Raw genomic sequence first — 18,829 nt, 5'->3', positions numbered from 1 at the left:
CAGCTTCTATGCATGCTTCTATATATTTATATGCATGCGTGTAGGTGTGGGTGAGTCACTCTTAACGTATATGTATTCGACAATGAACAATATATTAGACTAATTGAAAGACATTGGAGCATCACGTGCTGATGATCACGATTTTGTTATGTAATTGAGGATTCGGAGTTCCCAGGAAACATGTAAATTCGCCATTGCGAGAAAAACGATTTCTGGGAAATTTCAAATAAACAATCTATGTATTTTTCTTCGAGACGGATTATCTCATATCTGAATTACATTACGACCTTCTAAAATCGATTTCTTAATCATGTAATACTTATACATCGTTAATATTTACTTTAACGTGCATGTATTTCTACATTCCTAAATTGTGCTGTCGTTTTATGATTTGCTATAACGAAAATTTATTTATCAAATTACAATTAAGTTGAGCACATTTCTAAAAGAGAGCCAACGGATGTTTCTTCGTTTTCTATTTCTTTATAGTCTACACTCTGAGCATTATCGAGAGACCAATTATGTGCAACGACGCAATCATTTGCTACTATTGTCTATACCTGTAGGCAATAATAATTACAGAGAAAGACTATAGCCTCAGGGCACATGTGCATATTTGACATTGCAACACGTTTACACGAGCTTCAGTTTATCACAGCCTGCGTAATCACGACATGCAGAATTGTTGTAGCTACGCGCATATTTATTGTATGTACATACCCCACGGTGTTAAACCTCACACTTATACAATACAATGTGTAAGAACGTGATGAAATTTAATTATACACATCATATGTCGTATTATACGTAATAAATTAATAATTATTGATATATATTAAATATAACATATATTTATTATAAATGTTATATAATATTAATAATCTATTATATCTATAAAATATTATTTAAATAATATTTAATTCTCAGATTCCTATGAATTATTACATTAAATTGGAACTTTGAATTTAATTATAAAAATTATATAATTTTGTTAATTAAGTATAATAGTAACGTAATTTATTATGAATTTATTATTATATGTATATTATTAAATAGAATAATATTATTAACGTAGAAAATCTATAATCTTTGAATAATCGTGTCAAGCAGGTAATCGACGCACGGTTACACCGCGTTTTATCGCGATACTAGCTAGCTTGATGCTAGATGTAGACACACGGTTGTCGTCGCGGCGGCGGCGTCGTTCCTCGCTGCAGCGATGACGATAACTGGAAATAACCTCGTGCTATCCCATGCGAGGCGGCTCCGTGTGCTCGGTATATTATGCGGTCGCCAGGTTATAACTATTTATAAAACCAGCTCGCGACCGGCGTGCGTTCTTTACGATGGTAGAGCAAACATTACTCGCGGCAAATCGGACGTGTCTCGCCGTTGCGTCTTTCAGGATTAATTGAAATTGGAGAACCCCGTTGCCTCCGATGGAGCGATCCCGCTTGTGAGACTTCCAGCCGTCGATACTCCACGTCAAAGCATGGTAAATTTAACGACGACGAGAACAATGTTTCTTCTGCGGATATCACGTGTTTCAAAGTTGTAGTAATCGTTATAAACTTGGCTTACTTCTTTAAATGTATTTTTTTTTATCTTCTCCCTATGTTTGTCTTGTATTTAATCCCTTTAACGACATTCTTTCCAGGCTCTTCTAGGAGCGCAATTGGTCATTACCCTTGTAATGGTCAGTGTCATACAAAAGCTGAGTCCACATTTCTCCTTTGCGAGATGGATCCTATGTTCCACTGGGTATGTATTTTTATGTACAGTTATAGAAACGATGACTAGCAATAGAATGATAAGATCTGTCATCTCTGTTTTTCTGTCCGCACAGATTGACACGATATCTGTATCCAACAGATCAGCAGCTCAGAGCGTTAGCTGGCGTGCCAAAGGAAAAACCAAAGAGGGGAAAATACAGTGAGAATGGCAAAGTAGGAGATGTGTTTCACGTCCCTAGAAATCTGGATATCACGCTTGAAAGTGCAAAAATAACTACTCTCGATGTAGTGCACTTGAAATATTACACTGAATATCAGTGGCTATTGGACTTCTCCGTATATGCTATCATTGTTTATGTACTGACAGAGGTTGGTGCTTTTTTAGTTGTTGCTCTTTAATCAATACAAGTTTCTACTTGTCTCTACGAATGAAAATTTTACATTGCAGTATTTTAACTAGTATTAATATTCCATGTACTATCTAAAATCTTTTTTTCTTTGTCATTTAACAGGCGTACAATTATTTATATCCAATCAAAGATGAGATTAATCTCAGTATACTATGGTGTGTGGTGGTTTTGGGCTTTGCATTGTATCCTTTGGATTAGAAGTTTCGTCAAAATCTTGTAGAACATATTGTTTTCTGAGAGACGATTGAAAATAATGTTACAGCAGCTTTACTTTCCTTATATAATTTACAGCAAAGTACTGCTTTCTCTCTGGGTACAATATTTCAAGGGTGAAGAAAGTGTTGGTGAAAGGTCTACATGTATCGTTACTGGATTTGCATATCTTCTTATTGCTATGATGGTACTCATAGTTGATGAAAATAAATTGGAAATTGGGTTGGAAAAGGCGTATACAAGTTTCAATCATAGCGCTTCTCGTTTTTTAGATACTCAAGGACTTTCTTCGACGTAAGACGATTATATTTTTCTTTTATTTTTACATTTAATTGAATAATCATCTTAAAGCTGTTGCACGATTTGATATTAAAGATTAAAGATAATAATTATTTGTGAGGCTACAATAATATTACTGATAAATGTATTGAATACAGGGGACCAGCTTCAAAAATTGTTTTGAAGTTTTTCCTTGCTATATGGTGTGGTCTATTGGGATCTTTGTTTACTTTCCCAGGATTGAGAGTGTCAAAAATGCATTGGGATACGTTAAAGTATAATAAATGTGATTTATAAATTTAGCTTAATTTAGTTGAATGCTGATTAGTAAATACAGAAATAATTGCAGGTATTACAAAGATCATAAGTTATTATTGCTAATAGCAAATATTAGCTATGCCTCGCCACTTTTGTTGGTGAGCCTTTGGATTACACCTATAAGTAGGGATTATTTAACAGTACGGATATTCAGTGGCATGACTGCTCCATTGTAAGTTCATATTTTAGAATATGACAAATTAGTATTGAGAAAAATATTGGACAAAAATTGAAAAATTTCTCTTACAGAATGACAGTAGCAAGGTTTGAGAGTTTGAGGTTGATCATTATTGTTGTTGCCGGATTATTAAAAATTGTACTCATGCCAATATATCTGCAATCTTATTTAAATCTCGCCATTCAAAGATTAGAAATTCAAAAGAAAGAAGCTGGTAGAATAACTAATGTTGATTTACAGAAAAAGGTTTGTATATACGTGAAATTATACACTTGATTATAGCTTAACTAAAAGTTGTGCTCTTTGCAAGTATTTAATGAGAGACATTTGATTTATATGTTGCAGATTGCAGCTGTATATTATTACCTATGTGTAGTGGCGCTACAATTTGTTGTTCCCATAATTATATGTTTATTTTTTACATTTTTGTACAAAACATTGGGTACGAAGAAATATCTTATTCTGAAATATATATAGTATACTTATACAATGAAATATAATATGCATACACATACATTTCTTGTGTAGGTGGTTTTACTTGGGAAGGCATTATAAAGGGAACACTGGAGGAAGAATGTCCAGCGGATGAGTTACCGAAGTCACTATCATCTACAATTAGTACTGATAATATCGACAAGACTGTTATACAAACTGCTGAAGAAGTTCAACTTGCGCTAGGTTCATTGAAACAGGTAACATCTTAATGTTCATAAAACAGATACTTCATTGATTTCTTTTATCATAGAAATCTTTCGGACAGTAGTATAAGAAAAACATGTTTGTTATAGATATTTACCACGGATGTGTACAGAGGTGTCTTAGGACTGGCGACGTGGTGGAGTTGCTTCGCGTTATTTGCGACTAGCGCCATGGGCATGTTTTATCAGTCATATTTCTCGAACACATAAAATGATAAAAGAAAAAATTCAGGCGTTGCATAAAATTTTCATTATTCACAAATCAGTCATTATTATTACAATCAACGTTTTCCATTGAGAGACATATTTTCAGATTATCTATTTTAACGCCTATCGCCAAATAATTAGGATAACGGATAATGTAAGATTTTGTAATGCAGTATCACAATTGTATTGTAAATAAAGACATTCTGGGACTTAAATCAAAATAACGACCGAGTTAAAAATGTAATTACGATATGCGTATTTTAACGTGCTATTGACCTAATGCATAAATAAAATTATTATTTGCAATTGTTTGCTTTCCTTTTCATCAAATATCTAGTTGAAGATTATAATCGCGAAAGTATAATATATTATTAAAGAAGCTTTGTGTATCTATAAATATTCGTTGCAATAGAAACAAAATCGCTACCGATCAAATACTTAAAATTCCATAATCGTCAACCACATCGCAATTAATAATCACTGTACGACACTATTGTCGCATTAAGTATTTCGAAAGTGACTTTCTCCGTTATCAGCGATCAGCGATTTGATCCCGGAAAGAAATAGTTTTACTCGTGGTCACAATTCTAAAAGCTCTCGTTTTCCTTTATCGTTAAAAATGAGAGTCACTCGGATTACATGAATATCGTCACTCCACGGCTTTCGTCCGTCATATTTTGGGGAAACTATTACGCGTCGTCCAATTGCGATTCACGGATTGTTCGACATTTTATATCCCGGAGAAAGTGTCTTGCTGAAACAATTCCGATCGGATGCGACTCACGTTTCGCGCCAACTGTTTCCGTAGTATATAGCTCCCCACGGGGTTTTATCGCGCTGTAATACCGTCGTGATTTTCGCCAGCGATAAACCGTACTTTTTTTATTGTACGTTACAAGATAGACCGCACGATTTTTTTCATCATGTTGGTGAGTGAATAGTGGATAGTCTTTACAAAAAATATTTTGTGCCTCATTTTTCAAATACTTATAAGAAGGTTTCTGAAAAATCCAAGCTTGAGAACGTGCTCTACTGAGAATAAAAGAAATTACATGGACATATGAGGGTAAAATAATATGTCCGGAAAAGTTTTTAAGATACAAGCTTCTCAATATATCGCTAACGAATTTCTGAGAATTTATCTTTCTTTAAAAAATAATCGTAAATCGTAGATTTAATGTAAGCTACTAAATCTTTCAGAAACATCTAAAATATTGATTTTGTAAATATCTTTGTTTGTTAACATACTTTCATGATCAATTTAATATTTAGCTTATTAAGCATTATAGTTTTTGATGATTAATAATAATTACTTTCAATGATTGTTATAATTATTAAATATTATTATCAGATGTAATTATTAAATAATAAAATAATAATTCAATTATTAATTTACTGCTAATCAAATGTCACGTTTGTTTCGACTGATCTCGGAAATTGCGACTTGCAGAAGCACGCAATTATCTTAGGTGCGATGTGTTGCCTCGTCACAGCTGAGGCACCGATTCAAACCGGTGTGAAGCCGACCAACGTGATAGGTAGTTCGGAACAGCACACCTCCTTCAGCTTTATCCGACCAGGACTAACGCAAACATCGTTCGCATTCGCCGGACCGAGCTCCCATCAATCATTCGCCGCCAGCATTGGCAATCCTCAGCTAGTACAAAAGGTCCAGCCGAGTATCGCGCAAGCCCTCGCTCAGAGAAACCCTGGCCTAGGTTCGTACTCAAACGAGCACAGCTTTGATTTTTTCCTGAAGCCCAACAAAAGTGACAATGCGATCTTTTAATCGTTGCGTAGGATATTATACGTTCAGTCCTGCTGCGAATGGAGTCTTTCCAAATTATGCGACCGGACCATTGGCGTATCAGACTCAGACCGTGGATCCCGCAGTTGCGCTAACGTATGCGCAGCAACTGCAGCAGCCGCAGCAAGCATACCTGCAGCCGTACGCGTATCAGCCGGGCGCTGAAGCTTATCAATCGCAATTGGCGCAATTGCTCGCCCTTCGGCAGGCACAGTTGGCGCAACAAGGACAGGTGCACACGTTTCCATCAGAACAGGTAGGTTTCATCGAGCGGAAATAAAAGTAAAAATGCATACAATGCATTATTCACGATATGCTCGCCACCTTCACGTAATCATATTTGATCGGTAACGATTGTTGGGTAAGTTATACTTTTTAAATTAAATTATGTTAAAATTAATGGCATATGAAATTAATTTTAAAAAATTAATGAATTAAAGTTCACGTGTTTCAAAAATAACTAGTTAAAAATTAACTAAGTTAAGTTGAAAGTTATTAACTTTTTAACTTTATTATTTGACTTTTAATTTTTTAACTATTACCCAATCGTGGAAATAATCCTCTATGTGATCGCGTAACTATTAAATTTGATTTTTTTTAATAGTAACTGTGCGCAGGTGTCTGAGGCTCAGGCTCAGTTGCAGCATGGACAGCAAGCTGCACAACAATCGCAGAACTTGCTGGGTGTCGCTTATTCGTCCGCCCCGACGGTCGCACGCGTAAAGGTCTCTGGAAATGGATACAAGTTCAACTTCTGAATATTATGGCACTTACTATAACGAAAATAATGCCTTGTTCGTAATTACGAAGATATATTTTATGTAAAACACGTGCACACTCATATTTATTTATTACAAAAAGATATCGTAGATAAGTTGGCTTCTACATCTAATCAAATGTTGTATATTAATCAAACATATTATTTAATATTGTATAGTTAAGTCGTAATAAAGTTATTTTGTAGATATAAATAAAATTTAATCAGTTCGTGTAAAATTTATGTAGATATCTCATCCAACAAAATTTTAGTAAACCTAAGATATACATTTTAAAGCACACAGTAACTTATTTGAACGTATACGCGCGTTGTTGTTAGCTTGAGACGAAAAAAATTTATCTCACAAGGCCCCGGGGGGATTCGAACCCCCGATCTCCTGTTTACTAGACAGGCGCTTTAACCAACTAAGCCACGGCGCCTACGGGTTCTCTTTTGACATATTAATTCCATAAGTAGTCTATCATTTAAACTTTATAACTGTCATTAGCTTGACTCAAATTACAAATTGCCTATTGCAATATTATTTATGTAATGTAAATAATTTATGTTTAACAAATATAATACATATTGACTGTTAACTAAGAGATATCAACAAGGAAAATTAAAAAGAATTAAAAAGAATTGCAATTATAAATGAAGTCTTACAATTAGATTAAAAATTTTACACAACAATAAGCGTACGTAATCTGGACTTAAAGTTTCAAAATAATATTTATTTTCTTCTATATTTTCTTCCATATGTTTTTAATCATGTTTAAATTATTATTTACATTATTCTTACATTAGATACATTAGCACGAGATATTTCTTTCTCTGCAACACTTTCTCATAAAAAAGATAAAGTATATAAATATGAAACAAGCTCAATTTTGAGACACATATGAACGCAAATCTAATTATTTAAACCGAGAAAGGTTTTTAAACGCACATTATTAAAAATAACAAAAAATAAAAAAAGATCTCCCCGACGGGGAATCGAACCCCGGTCTCCCGCGTGACAGGCGGGGATACTGACCACTATACTATCGAGGAATTTTTAACTTGACTTTCAAAATAGATAACATATATTAAATTATAATTAAGAACTATATAATGATAACAAGTATGCATTTCAAATTCTACACCATTGCACAAAACGTTAAAAAAATAATTTTTAATTTTTATTCAATTATGTTATCATAATTTAATTTATGTACTAATTACGATGTTATAGATAGTAATAATTTAATTATGTAATTTTGAATTAATAATTGTCAGGTAACGTAAAAAAAAATCAAATATAAACTCCGTCTTCTGCGTTGAAAAAAAAAATTCAGTATCAAAATTAAAAAATCCACAATTCACGCAGTCGGTAGGACTCGAACCTACGCTCCCAGAGGGAATCTGATTTCTAGTCAGACGCCTTAACCACTCGGCCACGACTGCTACGGGAAAGTACCTGCTAGAAATAGAATACATTGTAATAAAAGTTTTTGTATGCATGTATTAAGTATATTTCTATTATTATTGTTATTATTATATATTACTATTAGAATTAGATAAGTTAATATTTTTTTTAACTAAATTAATTTAAATTAATGGTTCATAAAATTAATTTAGTTACATTAAAGTTACGTTAAGATTAAATTAGATTAAAAGTTAATTTTAAAAGCATTATATAAAATTAAAAATTTGTAAGTTTTTACAATTAAATCACTCAAAACAATTATAATATAAATTTAATATTTTATTTGTAAAGTAAATTAAGTTTATATGACAAAGAAATATTGTTTTCTGTAGGAATGTATTTTGTTTTATAAATTTTTTTTTACATAGATAAATTTTTAATTTAGAAAAAACGTTATAAAGTTAATAAAGTTTGTGTTTCAAAAATAACTAGTTAGAAATTTAAAATTAAAATCATTTAACATTAACTAAGTTAAGTTGTAAGTTATTAACTTTTTAATTTTATTATTTAACTTTATAACTATAGTTACTATCCAACCCTGATTACTATTATTATTATTGTTTATATTATATATGCGTGATAAAATATATTACGGTAAATGATTCAACATATAAATTTTATTTTAAGATTGAAAATATTTAACATTATTCAATCATCCGTTATTTGTGATATGAGCGTAGGGATGTGCTGCTTTGCCTCATTGAACGGCGTCATTATAAGAAAGGCAATAAAAATGGCTGTCCTATAAAAAAATCTAGAAGATGTTGACAAAAAAACAAGAGTTGACCCCGACGTGATTTGAACACGCAACCTTCTGATCTGGAGTCAGACGCGCTACCGTTGCGCCACGGAGTCTTTGCGCTAACTCGCTCTCGAGTAAGAAATACATTCGTATCTTGACAGATCAAGCGTTACGAATGATCTCATTTCACTTACGCGCCAGATACTTTAGTCTTATCTATATTTAGTTTTATTATCGAGCGACAATAAACGCTCCTGTTTAATTCTGGTATTAAAATTTTTAAATAAAAAACACATGGTCAAGTATTGCTCTCGCATTCGAGGTCCGATCTATCGAATTCCGATATTATGGACTCCGTTAGGAGATGACCTCCCTTCATTCCGAAAAATTTTTTATTGTCCTATTTAAATTATTTATTTTATTTTCTTTTGATATATATACCATGTAGGAGAAAATAAAAAAATAATACATTTGGCGGCATATTTCTTAAACTTTTTTGTTTGTAGCGACACACGCAAGATCGTATTTTATAGAGTCTAAAACATTTGTGTTTCACAAATTTGAGATTGCAACTCGATATCCTTGCCGGACATAATTCGGAACGAGTTTGGGACCGCGGCACCGCTGGCCTGACACGAGTACTTAACGGATTGTATGATCGATACGTCGACGTGCGCTGCGTCGAAGAGCTTCCTCCCCCCTCCCCCCCGCCGCGAGAAATGCTCGCGTGTGTGCGCACCGCGGATTACGAGAAGCCGAGCGCGCTGCGCGACGAGGAGGCGGCGGCGAGGCGACGAGGCGCGACGAGGCGAGACGAGACGAGGGCGAGGCGATTGCGAGGAATCGGCGCGGCTGATCGCCCCGATCGTCGTTACCCCAGCGCGCCGGCCCAGCCCGGTGACGAGCACGTGGTGCGTGCTCACATCCCGCATGCGAGCACCGCGTTACCCGGGTGGCCGCAACGGCAGGAGCTTGTACGGCGCGCACGTTCTCCCTACGTTGAACAGAGTTTCGCGCGGGTTGTCTCGCCGAGCCCCTCCTGCTGCCAGGGAAGCACGTGGCGCGAGGAGGCGATTCCGCGCTCTCTCTCTCTCTCTCTCTCTTGCGCGCGCGCGCGTGCCGGGCCGGTCGGCTGGTCGGCGTACTACGGCGATGTTCCGTCATACCTTGACTTTCGCCCGTGAGGAATTTTTTCAACAGGAACGCATGCAGCCGTCCGTAATCTCGCGACGCCGCCGATAGAAGCGCTGGTGTCAACAACACGCCGGCCTACGTACGTGCATACGTATGTACGTGTGCACGCATGAGATTATGTACTGGGTGTATCGCGGAGTCGCGGGCGAGGACGATTGATTCCCCGGAGAACGTTAGAGGAGCGGGTGAAATCGGCACAGCTGATTTCATGGTAACGCGGTGTGCGAATATAGAATTGCACGTGTGTGTGTGTGTGTGTATCCATTCCGTACGCGGTAGAAATTCTATTAAACGTATTTATACATATATTTTACGTGTGATCTATGTAAACAATAATCCATGGATCATAAAAGATTTACATTTGATCAGAAATAATGAAAATTATATTGTTTTCTTTTTGTCAATACTAAAGTCAGATAAACATTGTCAAAAATGTCACGAAATTTAATGTACTTTTTAAGTTAAATTTAAAGTACATTAAACATTAATAACTTTTATAATTGAAAAGTATTTGCATGAAATTTAATACACTTTCGACAACATTAAATAATTTTAATGTACTTGATTCCGTTACATTATATTAAATGCTGCTGCCTATTTTTTAACAATGTATTAATAACTTGATTCTTTTCTTTCCATTCAATTTATAATAATGTACACTGCTGTCAACATGAAAAAATGTCGTGCAAACAACGCAAACAATACGTAAATAATTCATATAGACGTAATCTTGAAACGTACGATATATTCCTGGTATATTAAGTATAACGTAAGGATTAATATGCATTCAATTTATCTTGCGATTCGTAGATGAACTTGAATTTTCTATCGCGTCGTCGTCACTCGCGCGAACGTGTCAGCGAGATGTCATCGACTACTCCAATGTGTCGCGTGAGCCACCCTGTATATATACGTACACACCGCCCCGTTGCTGGTAATAGTCCCCACTCCTGCGCGTAGCGACTTTAATTTTAGGGGAAAACGTAATAACGTTCGATCCGTTTGGGAGCCGCTCTTGTGGCGCGGAGGTAACGTGATGCGCGTATCGCACAGTTCGACGTAGACACCCGAGATTCAAGCAACACCCGCGTGGAAACCCGCGGTCAAAGTCGGCATCCGCGTACGTCGTTCTAGTCGGCAACAGTGGCGACGACGACGGCGACGGTGGCGGCGGCGGTGGCGGCGGCGGCGGCAGCGGCGGCGGGGAATCGCGCGTTATTAATGCCGATTTTGGGGAAAAACGGTGTCACTGTCCCCGCGGACGACGGGCCGCCGACTCCCGCGAGGCGTGCTCTGGACGACCGCGCGTCGGTTGCAGCCGCGCGTCGCCGCTGTGCGAGAATCTCCGGCGCGGGCGGGCGCGGCCCGGCGTGATTCGCGCCGTACCGGCGCGGCGGCTCGGCCGGGCCCGGTAGCCCTGCCGAAATTATTCGTCCACGCCGGAGTCAATGAACCAATAAGCGGTGGAAAGAGATCGCCGTGGACCAATAGGGTATGGCTGCGCCGTGACGATGCTAGAGGCCCGCGCGCTCTTCCTCAAAATTGTGTCTTTCCGATCCACGGCGAACAGAAGCGGCCAGGAGGCGCGAGCGTGGCGCGGCCGCCGCGCCGACCGCGGCCACGCTCCTACTCGACTCTCCTGTGTTCCTGCTCGCCGCTCGTTAAATTGTTGATTATGTCCATTCTGCCCGTTGACTGCAGATTACCCTCGCGGGCCGCGTGTAAATTAGCGCGTGGAGACCGGGCGGGGGCAACCGAGGCGGCAGGCCGGCCGGCCGCGTGTATCGGCCACTCGATCGAATGCTGCAGCCGGCTGCTTCGTCATGCTTTCGAGGGGAGTGGCTTGTCGGTTTGACATTACGACCTTGCAACGCGTTGCGTAAGGATGGACAACGATGACACGACCGGATATAAAGTACCGGTGCAGCGAGTTTAAAGAACCGTCATCTATGTCGTCCGAAAAGAATCTTATTTGATCTATCAATCATAATTAAATACATTAATATAATCAAGTTGACGATACTCTGATGTTTATGCATTTACTGCATCTTATACATTCTGTTAATGGTCATAATTACTTTTCTTTACATAATTTCAAGACTTGATCGCTAAAACTCTGTATGACCTTAAAATAAAACTCTGAGAATTTATCTTGCGATAAAAAAAAAGCACAGGCTGATATTGATACTACGACGAACGAAATTGGGAGTTGTCATAATAATAATTATATGGAATATCGAATACATCGACTGATAGCCAGTCGCTCGGCACGCACCGTTCCGCAGCCGGTGACTGGTGAGTGGCGGAAATCATTTCGAACGAAAGTAGGTGCCATAGGTAATATACAAGAACGCGCGCACCCCGACGGCGACTTCCTCGCTCCGCGTGCTGCTCTGGTACGAGGAGGGGCCAAATGAGACAACCCGCGCGAATGACGCTCAACTGTACGAGAGAGGAGAAAGGCTGATCGTTCATGCTGCCCTGATAATGCCCGGCCTACGTGCGGGATGTGAGCACGCACCGCGCTTCATTGCGGTCAAAAAAAACACGTAGGCGCGTATAGATGCAGCGTACGTACGCGACGCCAGGATCGTCACCCGAGACAATGCGTTTCTCCTCGGCCACACCGTGTGTGTGTCTACGCGCGAACGTCGTCGGTTTGAACGATGAATCTCTCGCTGCGCCCGCGAGCGTCTTGACGCGGCCTTTCTCTCATCCATGGCGAAATTAAAGCCTTGGCTGCAGTTGCCACAAAGCCCCAGGCAAAAAATACATTTTACAATTAATAATATTTCGTAATTTTATGTGTACCGATGTTTAATAAATAAATACATTATTGATAAATAATCGTTAATAATGTAACATTAAGAATAATGTGTATGTTCTAACAATATAACAATAATAAGACGGAAAACATACATGCCGAATATATTCTGTTAAGTGCAATCTGCATTAATGTTAAGATATTTGTAATCCCATGCATATACATTGTTTTATTTTATTTTTTTCTTAATTTACTTGTTAGCAATATTTTATATTATTATCCACATGGTTACACGCATGTGGATAACAATACTTATATTCATTGATTACAATTTGTACTGCAATAAAAATAAAAATAATAAAGTTATGAAAAGCATTGTTTAACGTTCACTTATTACGTATCGACGATCTCTCTCTCTGCAAAGAACGTGTTAATTGGGCGTGGTCCGTAGTAGCATCTTTTGAATGAAACCTGTATCAGGATACCACGTGGCCTCGGAGCCACACTTCCGTTCTCCTTTTTTTCCGCGATACGCCATTATTATTATTGTGTTACTGTATCAGCTGCGCGTACCGTTCTCCCCTTCGCCGTTTCATAAGCGTTCAATAACGATCCCTTTTAACCGAAACGGCCAGGAATGGCGAGCCCCCGACGACAACAACATCAACAGGATCCCATCTGCTTGCAAGAGCATGGGAACTCCGCGAACGAGCTTCCGTAAGGAACATACGTTCCTTTGCTGCGTACGTATCTTGTGCTTTGGAGTTCCGTCTTGTTCTCCTCTCAAAGGCGATTGTCTGATCGCCTTTGAGAGGTATAGCATTCCTGTACCGCGTTACACGGAAAAACGAGCGTATTCCAACAAAAAGGAGGAACAAAACGGAGTTATAAAAGCCTTAATCGAGATTTGCATACTTTATATAAATCCGCTTGCATTAGCTCGGCAATGAAAACATCTTGTTTCATCAACGGGTGCACGTGTTCTTTGCTTGGTACATAATTTCCTATCGCAAATTCTGCACTCTTCAGTAGAGATGTGCGATCTAAAATTATGCATCGTGACATACTCGATTACAAGTACGATTTTGAAGTACCATTTTAAATCGCATGCGATTTTAGGTAAAAAATTCAATTGTGTATGTAATTGTATGCGTTACAATTCAAGAAAAAAAATCATTAGCGATAAATCGCAAAATGACGAGATGCACGTCCAAGAAATTTATAAGTTTGTAACTTATTGTTTACAAAAGGGAATAAACAAATATAATTTATACTACGTTTAATTTCAAGGTTGCGTAAAAACAAAATATAAATAATCTACATTACATGCGTACAATGTAAACTATGTTTCATTTGTAAATAATAATCAGATCATAGAAAATTGAGATTTCAGCAGAAATAGTGAAAATTATGTTCCACTTAAAAAAAAAGAAAAAACGTTTAATATTATGTTTTTATTTTTTCAACAGTAAAGTCAAATTGTATTAACAATTTAACAACTAAATTATTTTTCCTATATTGTACTATTTAATTTAAAATAATTTACATCGCTCGTATTGTCTACCTGAAAGAGATTCCTGTAAACGTAACGTAAACAATACGTAAACATAATCCATGCAGACGCACTTTAGGCATGATTGTTTAATTATTTTATCAGACATTTGTACAAAAAGATCAACCGTTCCCTAGCGAACAGTTTCCTGCTCGTTCGACGAGTGAAGCTCGTTAAAGTGGCCCGTTCCCTTCGCAGATGTCGCCCGCACGAGGCGGTCGGAGACGTAAACCTCCTCGTCGCGCATGTACGCCTGATAGGTGTGAACCACGGCGCCGCGTGCCGACGCAACCCATTGGACCTTCGAAGGAGACGCTACCATTGCGTCTCGTTAATCGCACGCTGCGCGGTCGCCGCGCGCGAGGCCGCGGCCACGGCGCGACGCGGCGCGGCGCCGTCCGCGGTCGCGCGGGCGAGAGGAAAAAAAATGGCAGCGGTGGGATTCGAACCCACGCCTCCGAAGAGACTGGTGCCTTAAACCAGCGCCTTAGACCGCTCGGCCACGCTACCGTCGACGAGATCGATCTGTTTTTCGGCTGTTCCAGCACGAGAGAAGCGTTCTCGGCGGGGAGGAAGGGAAAAGAGGGAGAGGATGAATCGGAACGCGTCCTTGATCTCGTTCGATGCGATTGCCGTAAGACGGGAAGTGGAGGGGAGCGCGATAGAACACGGAAATTTTGTACTTCTCGAGAAATAATATCCGGTGTGCGCACAGGCCGTTGTTTCGGCGTGCTACGTTGCAGGAAAAGCGATCCCTCCTTTTAACGTTTTTGAAATGGTAAGACGTTACTCGCGTGTGTAACCGCGACCTTCGCGGATCTCGTCGGATTCTTCGGTCGGCAACAAGAATGACAAGGGGAGGGAAGTGGACAAAGAGTGGAGGAATGAATAAGAAGGTAAACAATGTTCGCGTTGACGAATACGCGAGATATGCGTCGCGAAATGCGAAAGGGTGCCAACCGAGGCGAGACCAAGAGTCTTTCGTTCGTCGCGGCATTGAAATCTGAACCCAATAAGATCGTAATTTCGTAGTATCTATTACAAGTGCTCGCACAAACCTCTGGCAACGAGAGATTCAAATCCCGATGGAGCGCAGGGAAACTAGGCGTGATTCCGATCGTCGTCGTCGTCATCATCCGCGATACTCGCTCCCCCCTCGCGGACACCCCCGATGGATCGCGTTCCGATCTGGAGTAAGTGGTGAGTAAGTGATCCATATATAGAAGCGCCCCCACGTTCCACCAACACGTACGAGCACCTGTCACGCATATATACGCAGCGCGGCCGCAGTGGAGCGCACTTTTTGTGTTTGAGCTTGAGCTGCGGTGGAGAGGCTCTGCGCACGGCGTGCGGAAAATAATTTTCTGAAGAGGAGGCCCCCGACGAGAGTTACGCGGATCCGCCATGCCTGGACGCCCACTTTGGCAGGTAAGCGACGCGCCATATCTCGAAATCGGAGCACGACGAGCGGGCCATCGTGTCTCGTTGCGTCGCGTCGTGTCGTGTCGCTGCATCCCCTTTCTTTTTTAATCATATTCATTTTGCACCTCGATTCGCGATTATTTTGTTATATCGTAAAAATATGAAATGTAAATAATAAATATTTACGTGTGTTGCATTTATTTTCTATTTATTGAAGACACATATGCTTTGTCTCGTAATTTGTGTATTGTAAATCTGAAATATCAATTTACAATTGTTATATTTTAATATTTTATATTCATATATACAGTTTGGTACCGAGCACAATGGAGGAATATTAGGAATAGAATTTTGAAACTTTAAAATCAGTTACTTTTCAATAAACACTGTAGATAAATAAGTTATGTGGTTTCGTGTAACAAATTGATATGTTATATTTTATTAACATCCATTATGTATTACATTCAATATTTAATAAAGAAATTTTTTAAATTTTAATTTTTATTTCTAATATATTTAATATTCTTCCACTATGTGCACGGCACTTTTTAAATTAACGACAGTTCTGCTCACGGATTAAAACGTTAAACGCTATTTAATTAAAATGTATATTCTGAAAGTATCATTTTATATATCCGCGCTAATTGTGATAACTTGCATTAAATTATGATGAATGACGCGAAATTAATTAATTTCACGTTAAATTATTATATTGCGATTTTTATATGTTAATTTTATATTACATTACATTCTCAATTTTGCTTAAAAGTGCGTGATCGTATATTTCGCATGACAGTGTCGAATGACAACAAAGTATTTCTGAGTCAAATAATGGTACAAATATAAAGTTAGATGAATAATATTATTTATTATAATTAATAAAATTAATAAGATTTTAGTTAAATTAATATGACTAAAGTCATAAGAAAATCGCGAAGAAATATTAAGAAAACTTAGAAGAAATTATTATATATTATTTAGTTTCTCAAGTGTGAACATATGCGTGCGTAATGCAAATCAAGACGTAGGAAAACGCATGTCGAAACTAACATAATTAATAATTGTAAAAATTAAAAGTTATTATTCATTAATAATTGTAAAAATTAAAAGTTATTATTCAGCACGAAGAAGCTGTGACTGACATGGGCCTGTTAATCTTATGTGCGACATTTTCGTCGGTCCGGATTTAGCTTAATTATTATTGTTTAATATAATTAATTTCGTTTTATTCCATCTTGCGATAGAAATTTCATAAAACCGCGCATTGCGTACACGAAATCGTTCGATACACCGTTCTTATGTATATTTAACAGCTGCTGAAAATTTAAAGCAACGATGACTTTTCTATTTCAAAGCTCTGACTCACAGTACGTCAATCTGAGAGACTTTCGCCGATCCGCGCATCAAGGCGATCCTAATTCAGGAAACGCTTTTAACGTTATGAATCACCAACCAAAATTTATCAACGTTTATGCTACCCTTAAGCAAGCAAAAGATCCTTGACAAAAATGTCGAACACAAGAAAATTAAAATATACGCAAATAACCATCTTCAGATATTAAATTTCAAGAGTAAATAAATCTTTATGCAATACTAATGCAAATTGTTTTAATAGATCAGTAATTAGTAATAATAATAATGATAATAATAATAATATAGTAAAAGCGTATTAATAATAATAATAGCATATAATAAACAATTACTCAAAAAAATAGTCTTACAAGTACAATCACACTTTTTTGATAGAGAAAAATTAGCTGACAATAAAATAAATAAATGATTAGCAAATATCACGTATGTTTAATACTTAATAAATATAAATGAACAGATTTTATATCTAAACTGTTTGTAAAATTTAGAAAGAAAATTTTTCTCCTGTCTATTCATGTTCAGGCCAATTAGGTATACTTGTATAAAAATTTGACTGTATAATTGATACGAGACCTAAATATTCTAGAATCTATTCATAACATGTTGCTGCTATAAACTCTATGTATAATAAACAGTATTTTAGCAAGTACGAAAAATAACGGTAAATTTTTGTTGCGACACCTAGAAATCCATCTACGTCAGCAAAATGTTTTTTTAAGTGTTAACAATCGATAATGAGGAACCGAAAGACACGTAAGAACTCTTTTCTCGCGGTAAGACGACTTTGTTTCGCAATCAAGTGATATTCCATGACCCGGGTCCAGCAACGGTCGCCATGTGTATCACGGCGATCCAGAAATAAACCGAAAGGCACTCGGATTTGCCAAGGAAAGCAAAAGTTATAGGAATTAAATTTTACCGCGCCAGAAACGCGCGCGTTGGCGCTCGCGCACTTATTAGAGCAACGAAAAACCCAGAAAAGCGTGTCGCGGATGACGTGGTCGCGAGTTTCCGATTTATTTACAAACAGTGGTGGATATTTTTACATCTACGTGGGTGCGAAGATAAGCATGACGGCGCGATGGAAGAGATAAATCGCATCGTGACGCAAGAAAATCCTCCGTTCGTTCGACACACGCTGCCCAACTAATATATTTCTCTCTGGTAATTGACATTTTTGTCGTAAAATAAAAATGTGCATAAGAGACTTGAGATACGTCGGCTAATATAAATTCGAAACTCTTCGTATCGAGGGTACTTTTTATTTGTGACTTAATGTATTTGCGTTGCAACTTTTATCGATGACGATATCAGTTTGAAATTGTGTTTTACAATAAACTTTATATAATAATATCGTAGAGTTACCAACGTATGAGCGAAAGGATTGTCGTGAATATTGCACGAAATTGGCTTAGTCCCAAATTGCAATGTTGGTATTTCCAAGACAGTTTCCTCGTTACATTTATTTGCCTTAATCGCTCGCACCATTAGCATAAATTTCAAAAACTTATTTATAGCCTCCACGTTTCCATAATGCACTTTAGAGCAGCTAAATTTCATTTCTACTGTTCCGTAATGCATTTTAGAACAGATAAATTTTATTTTTATGGTAAATTGATAAACTCTCTTTCTCTCTCTCTGCACGAATTAATTAGAATTACCTAGAAAATGACAGTATAAAAATTACAATAATCATTAACATGACTTTTGAAAGAT

The 18,829-nt window shown here is 37.7% G+C and overlaps 3 protein-coding genes and 5 non-coding genes across 8 annotated transcripts in view; 3 read left to right on the top strand and 5 right to left on the bottom strand.

Moving 5' to 3' along the window:
• The first annotated feature begins 1,417 nt into the window (after positions 1–1,417).
• Positions 1,418–4,257, top strand: LOC105200266 (transmembrane protein 161B). Its single transcript, XM_011167742.3, has 11 exons — positions 1,418–1,495; positions 1,658–1,761; positions 1,847–2,102; positions 2,246–2,325; positions 2,435–2,650; positions 2,794–2,910; positions 2,985–3,125; positions 3,203–3,377; positions 3,477–3,573; positions 3,660–3,823; positions 3,920–4,257. Exons 1-11 carry the CDS (start codon positions 1,493–1,495, stop codon positions 4,037–4,039), a joined length of 1,473 nt encoding a protein of 490 aa, XP_011166044.1. The 5' UTR covers positions 1,418–1,492; the 3' UTR covers positions 4,040–4,257.
• Positions 4,258–4,484: 227 nt separating this feature from the next.
• On the top strand, positions 4,485–6,766 carry LOC105200267. Its single transcript, XM_011167743.3, has 4 exons — positions 4,485–4,965; positions 5,487–5,754; positions 5,837–6,099; positions 6,461–6,766. Exons 1-4 carry the CDS (start codon positions 4,960–4,962, stop codon positions 6,599–6,601), a joined length of 678 nt encoding a protein of 225 aa, XP_011166045.3. The 5' UTR covers positions 4,485–4,959; the 3' UTR covers positions 6,602–6,766.
• A 200-nt stretch (positions 6,767–6,966) lies between these two features.
• Positions 6,967–7,040, bottom strand: Trnat-agu. Its single transcript has one exon. It is a non-coding gene; the product is annotated as a tRNA-Thr (tRNA).
• A 541-nt stretch (positions 7,041–7,581) lies between these two features.
• Trnad-guc lies at positions 7,582–7,653 on the bottom strand. Its single transcript has one exon. It is a non-coding gene; the product is annotated as a tRNA-Asp (tRNA).
• A 311-nt stretch (positions 7,654–7,964) lies between these two features.
• On the bottom strand, positions 7,965–8,046 carry Trnas-aga. Its single transcript has one exon. It is a non-coding gene; the product is annotated as a tRNA-Ser (tRNA).
• Positions 8,047–8,851: 805 nt separating this feature from the next.
• Trnaw-cca lies at positions 8,852–8,923 on the bottom strand. The gene has a single exon. It is a non-coding gene; the product is annotated as a tRNA-Trp (tRNA).
• Positions 8,924–14,748: 5,825 nt separating this feature from the next.
• Positions 14,749–14,830, bottom strand: Trnal-aag. The gene has a single exon. It is a non-coding gene; the product is annotated as a tRNA-Leu (tRNA).
• Positions 14,831–15,588: 758 nt separating this feature from the next.
• The window catches only part of LOC105200270 (muscle-specific protein 20), a 31,512-nt gene continuing 28,271 nt past the window's right edge, over positions 15,589–18,829 (top strand). Inside the window, exon 1 of the mRNA XM_026136740.2 lies at positions 15,589–15,748. Within this exon, the coding sequence (XP_025992525.1) occupies positions 15,725–15,748 (24 nt within the window). The 5' untranslated portion in view covers positions 15,589–15,724. The remainder of the gene's footprint in view (positions 15,749–18,829) is intronic.

This window comes from Solenopsis invicta, chromosome 11 (assembly GCF_016802725.1).
Source record: "Solenopsis invicta isolate M01_SB chromosome 11, UNIL_Sinv_3.0, whole genome shotgun sequence".
Lineage (NCBI taxonomy): Eukaryota > Metazoa > Arthropoda > Insecta > Hymenoptera > Formicidae > Solenopsis > Solenopsis invicta.
This window is presented reverse-complemented; position numbering and strand designations above follow the sequence as displayed.

What these genes read in the sequence shown, in the direction of transcription:
- LOC105200267 (XM_011167743.3), top strand. An exon ending in TCAGAGAAACCCTGGCCTAG is followed by an intron (nt 5,755 to 5,836) that starts GTTCGTACTCAA and finishes ATCGTTGCGTAG; the next exon opens with GATATTATACGTTCAGTCCT. An exon ending in ACACGTTTCCATCAGAACAG is followed by an intron (nt 6,100 to 6,460) that starts GTAGGTTTCATC and finishes AACTGTGCGCAG; the next exon opens with GTGTCTGAGGCTCAGGCTCA.
- LOC105200266 (XM_011167742.3), top strand. An exon ending in ACTCAAGGACTTTCTTCGAC is followed by an intron (nt 2,651 to 2,793) that starts GTAAGACGATTA and finishes TATTGAATACAG; the next exon opens with GGGACCAGCTTCAAAAATTG. An exon ending in ATGCATTGGGATACGTTAAA is followed by an intron (nt 2,911 to 2,984) that starts GTATAATAAATG and finishes AAATAATTGCAG; the next exon opens with GTATTACAAAGATCATAAGT.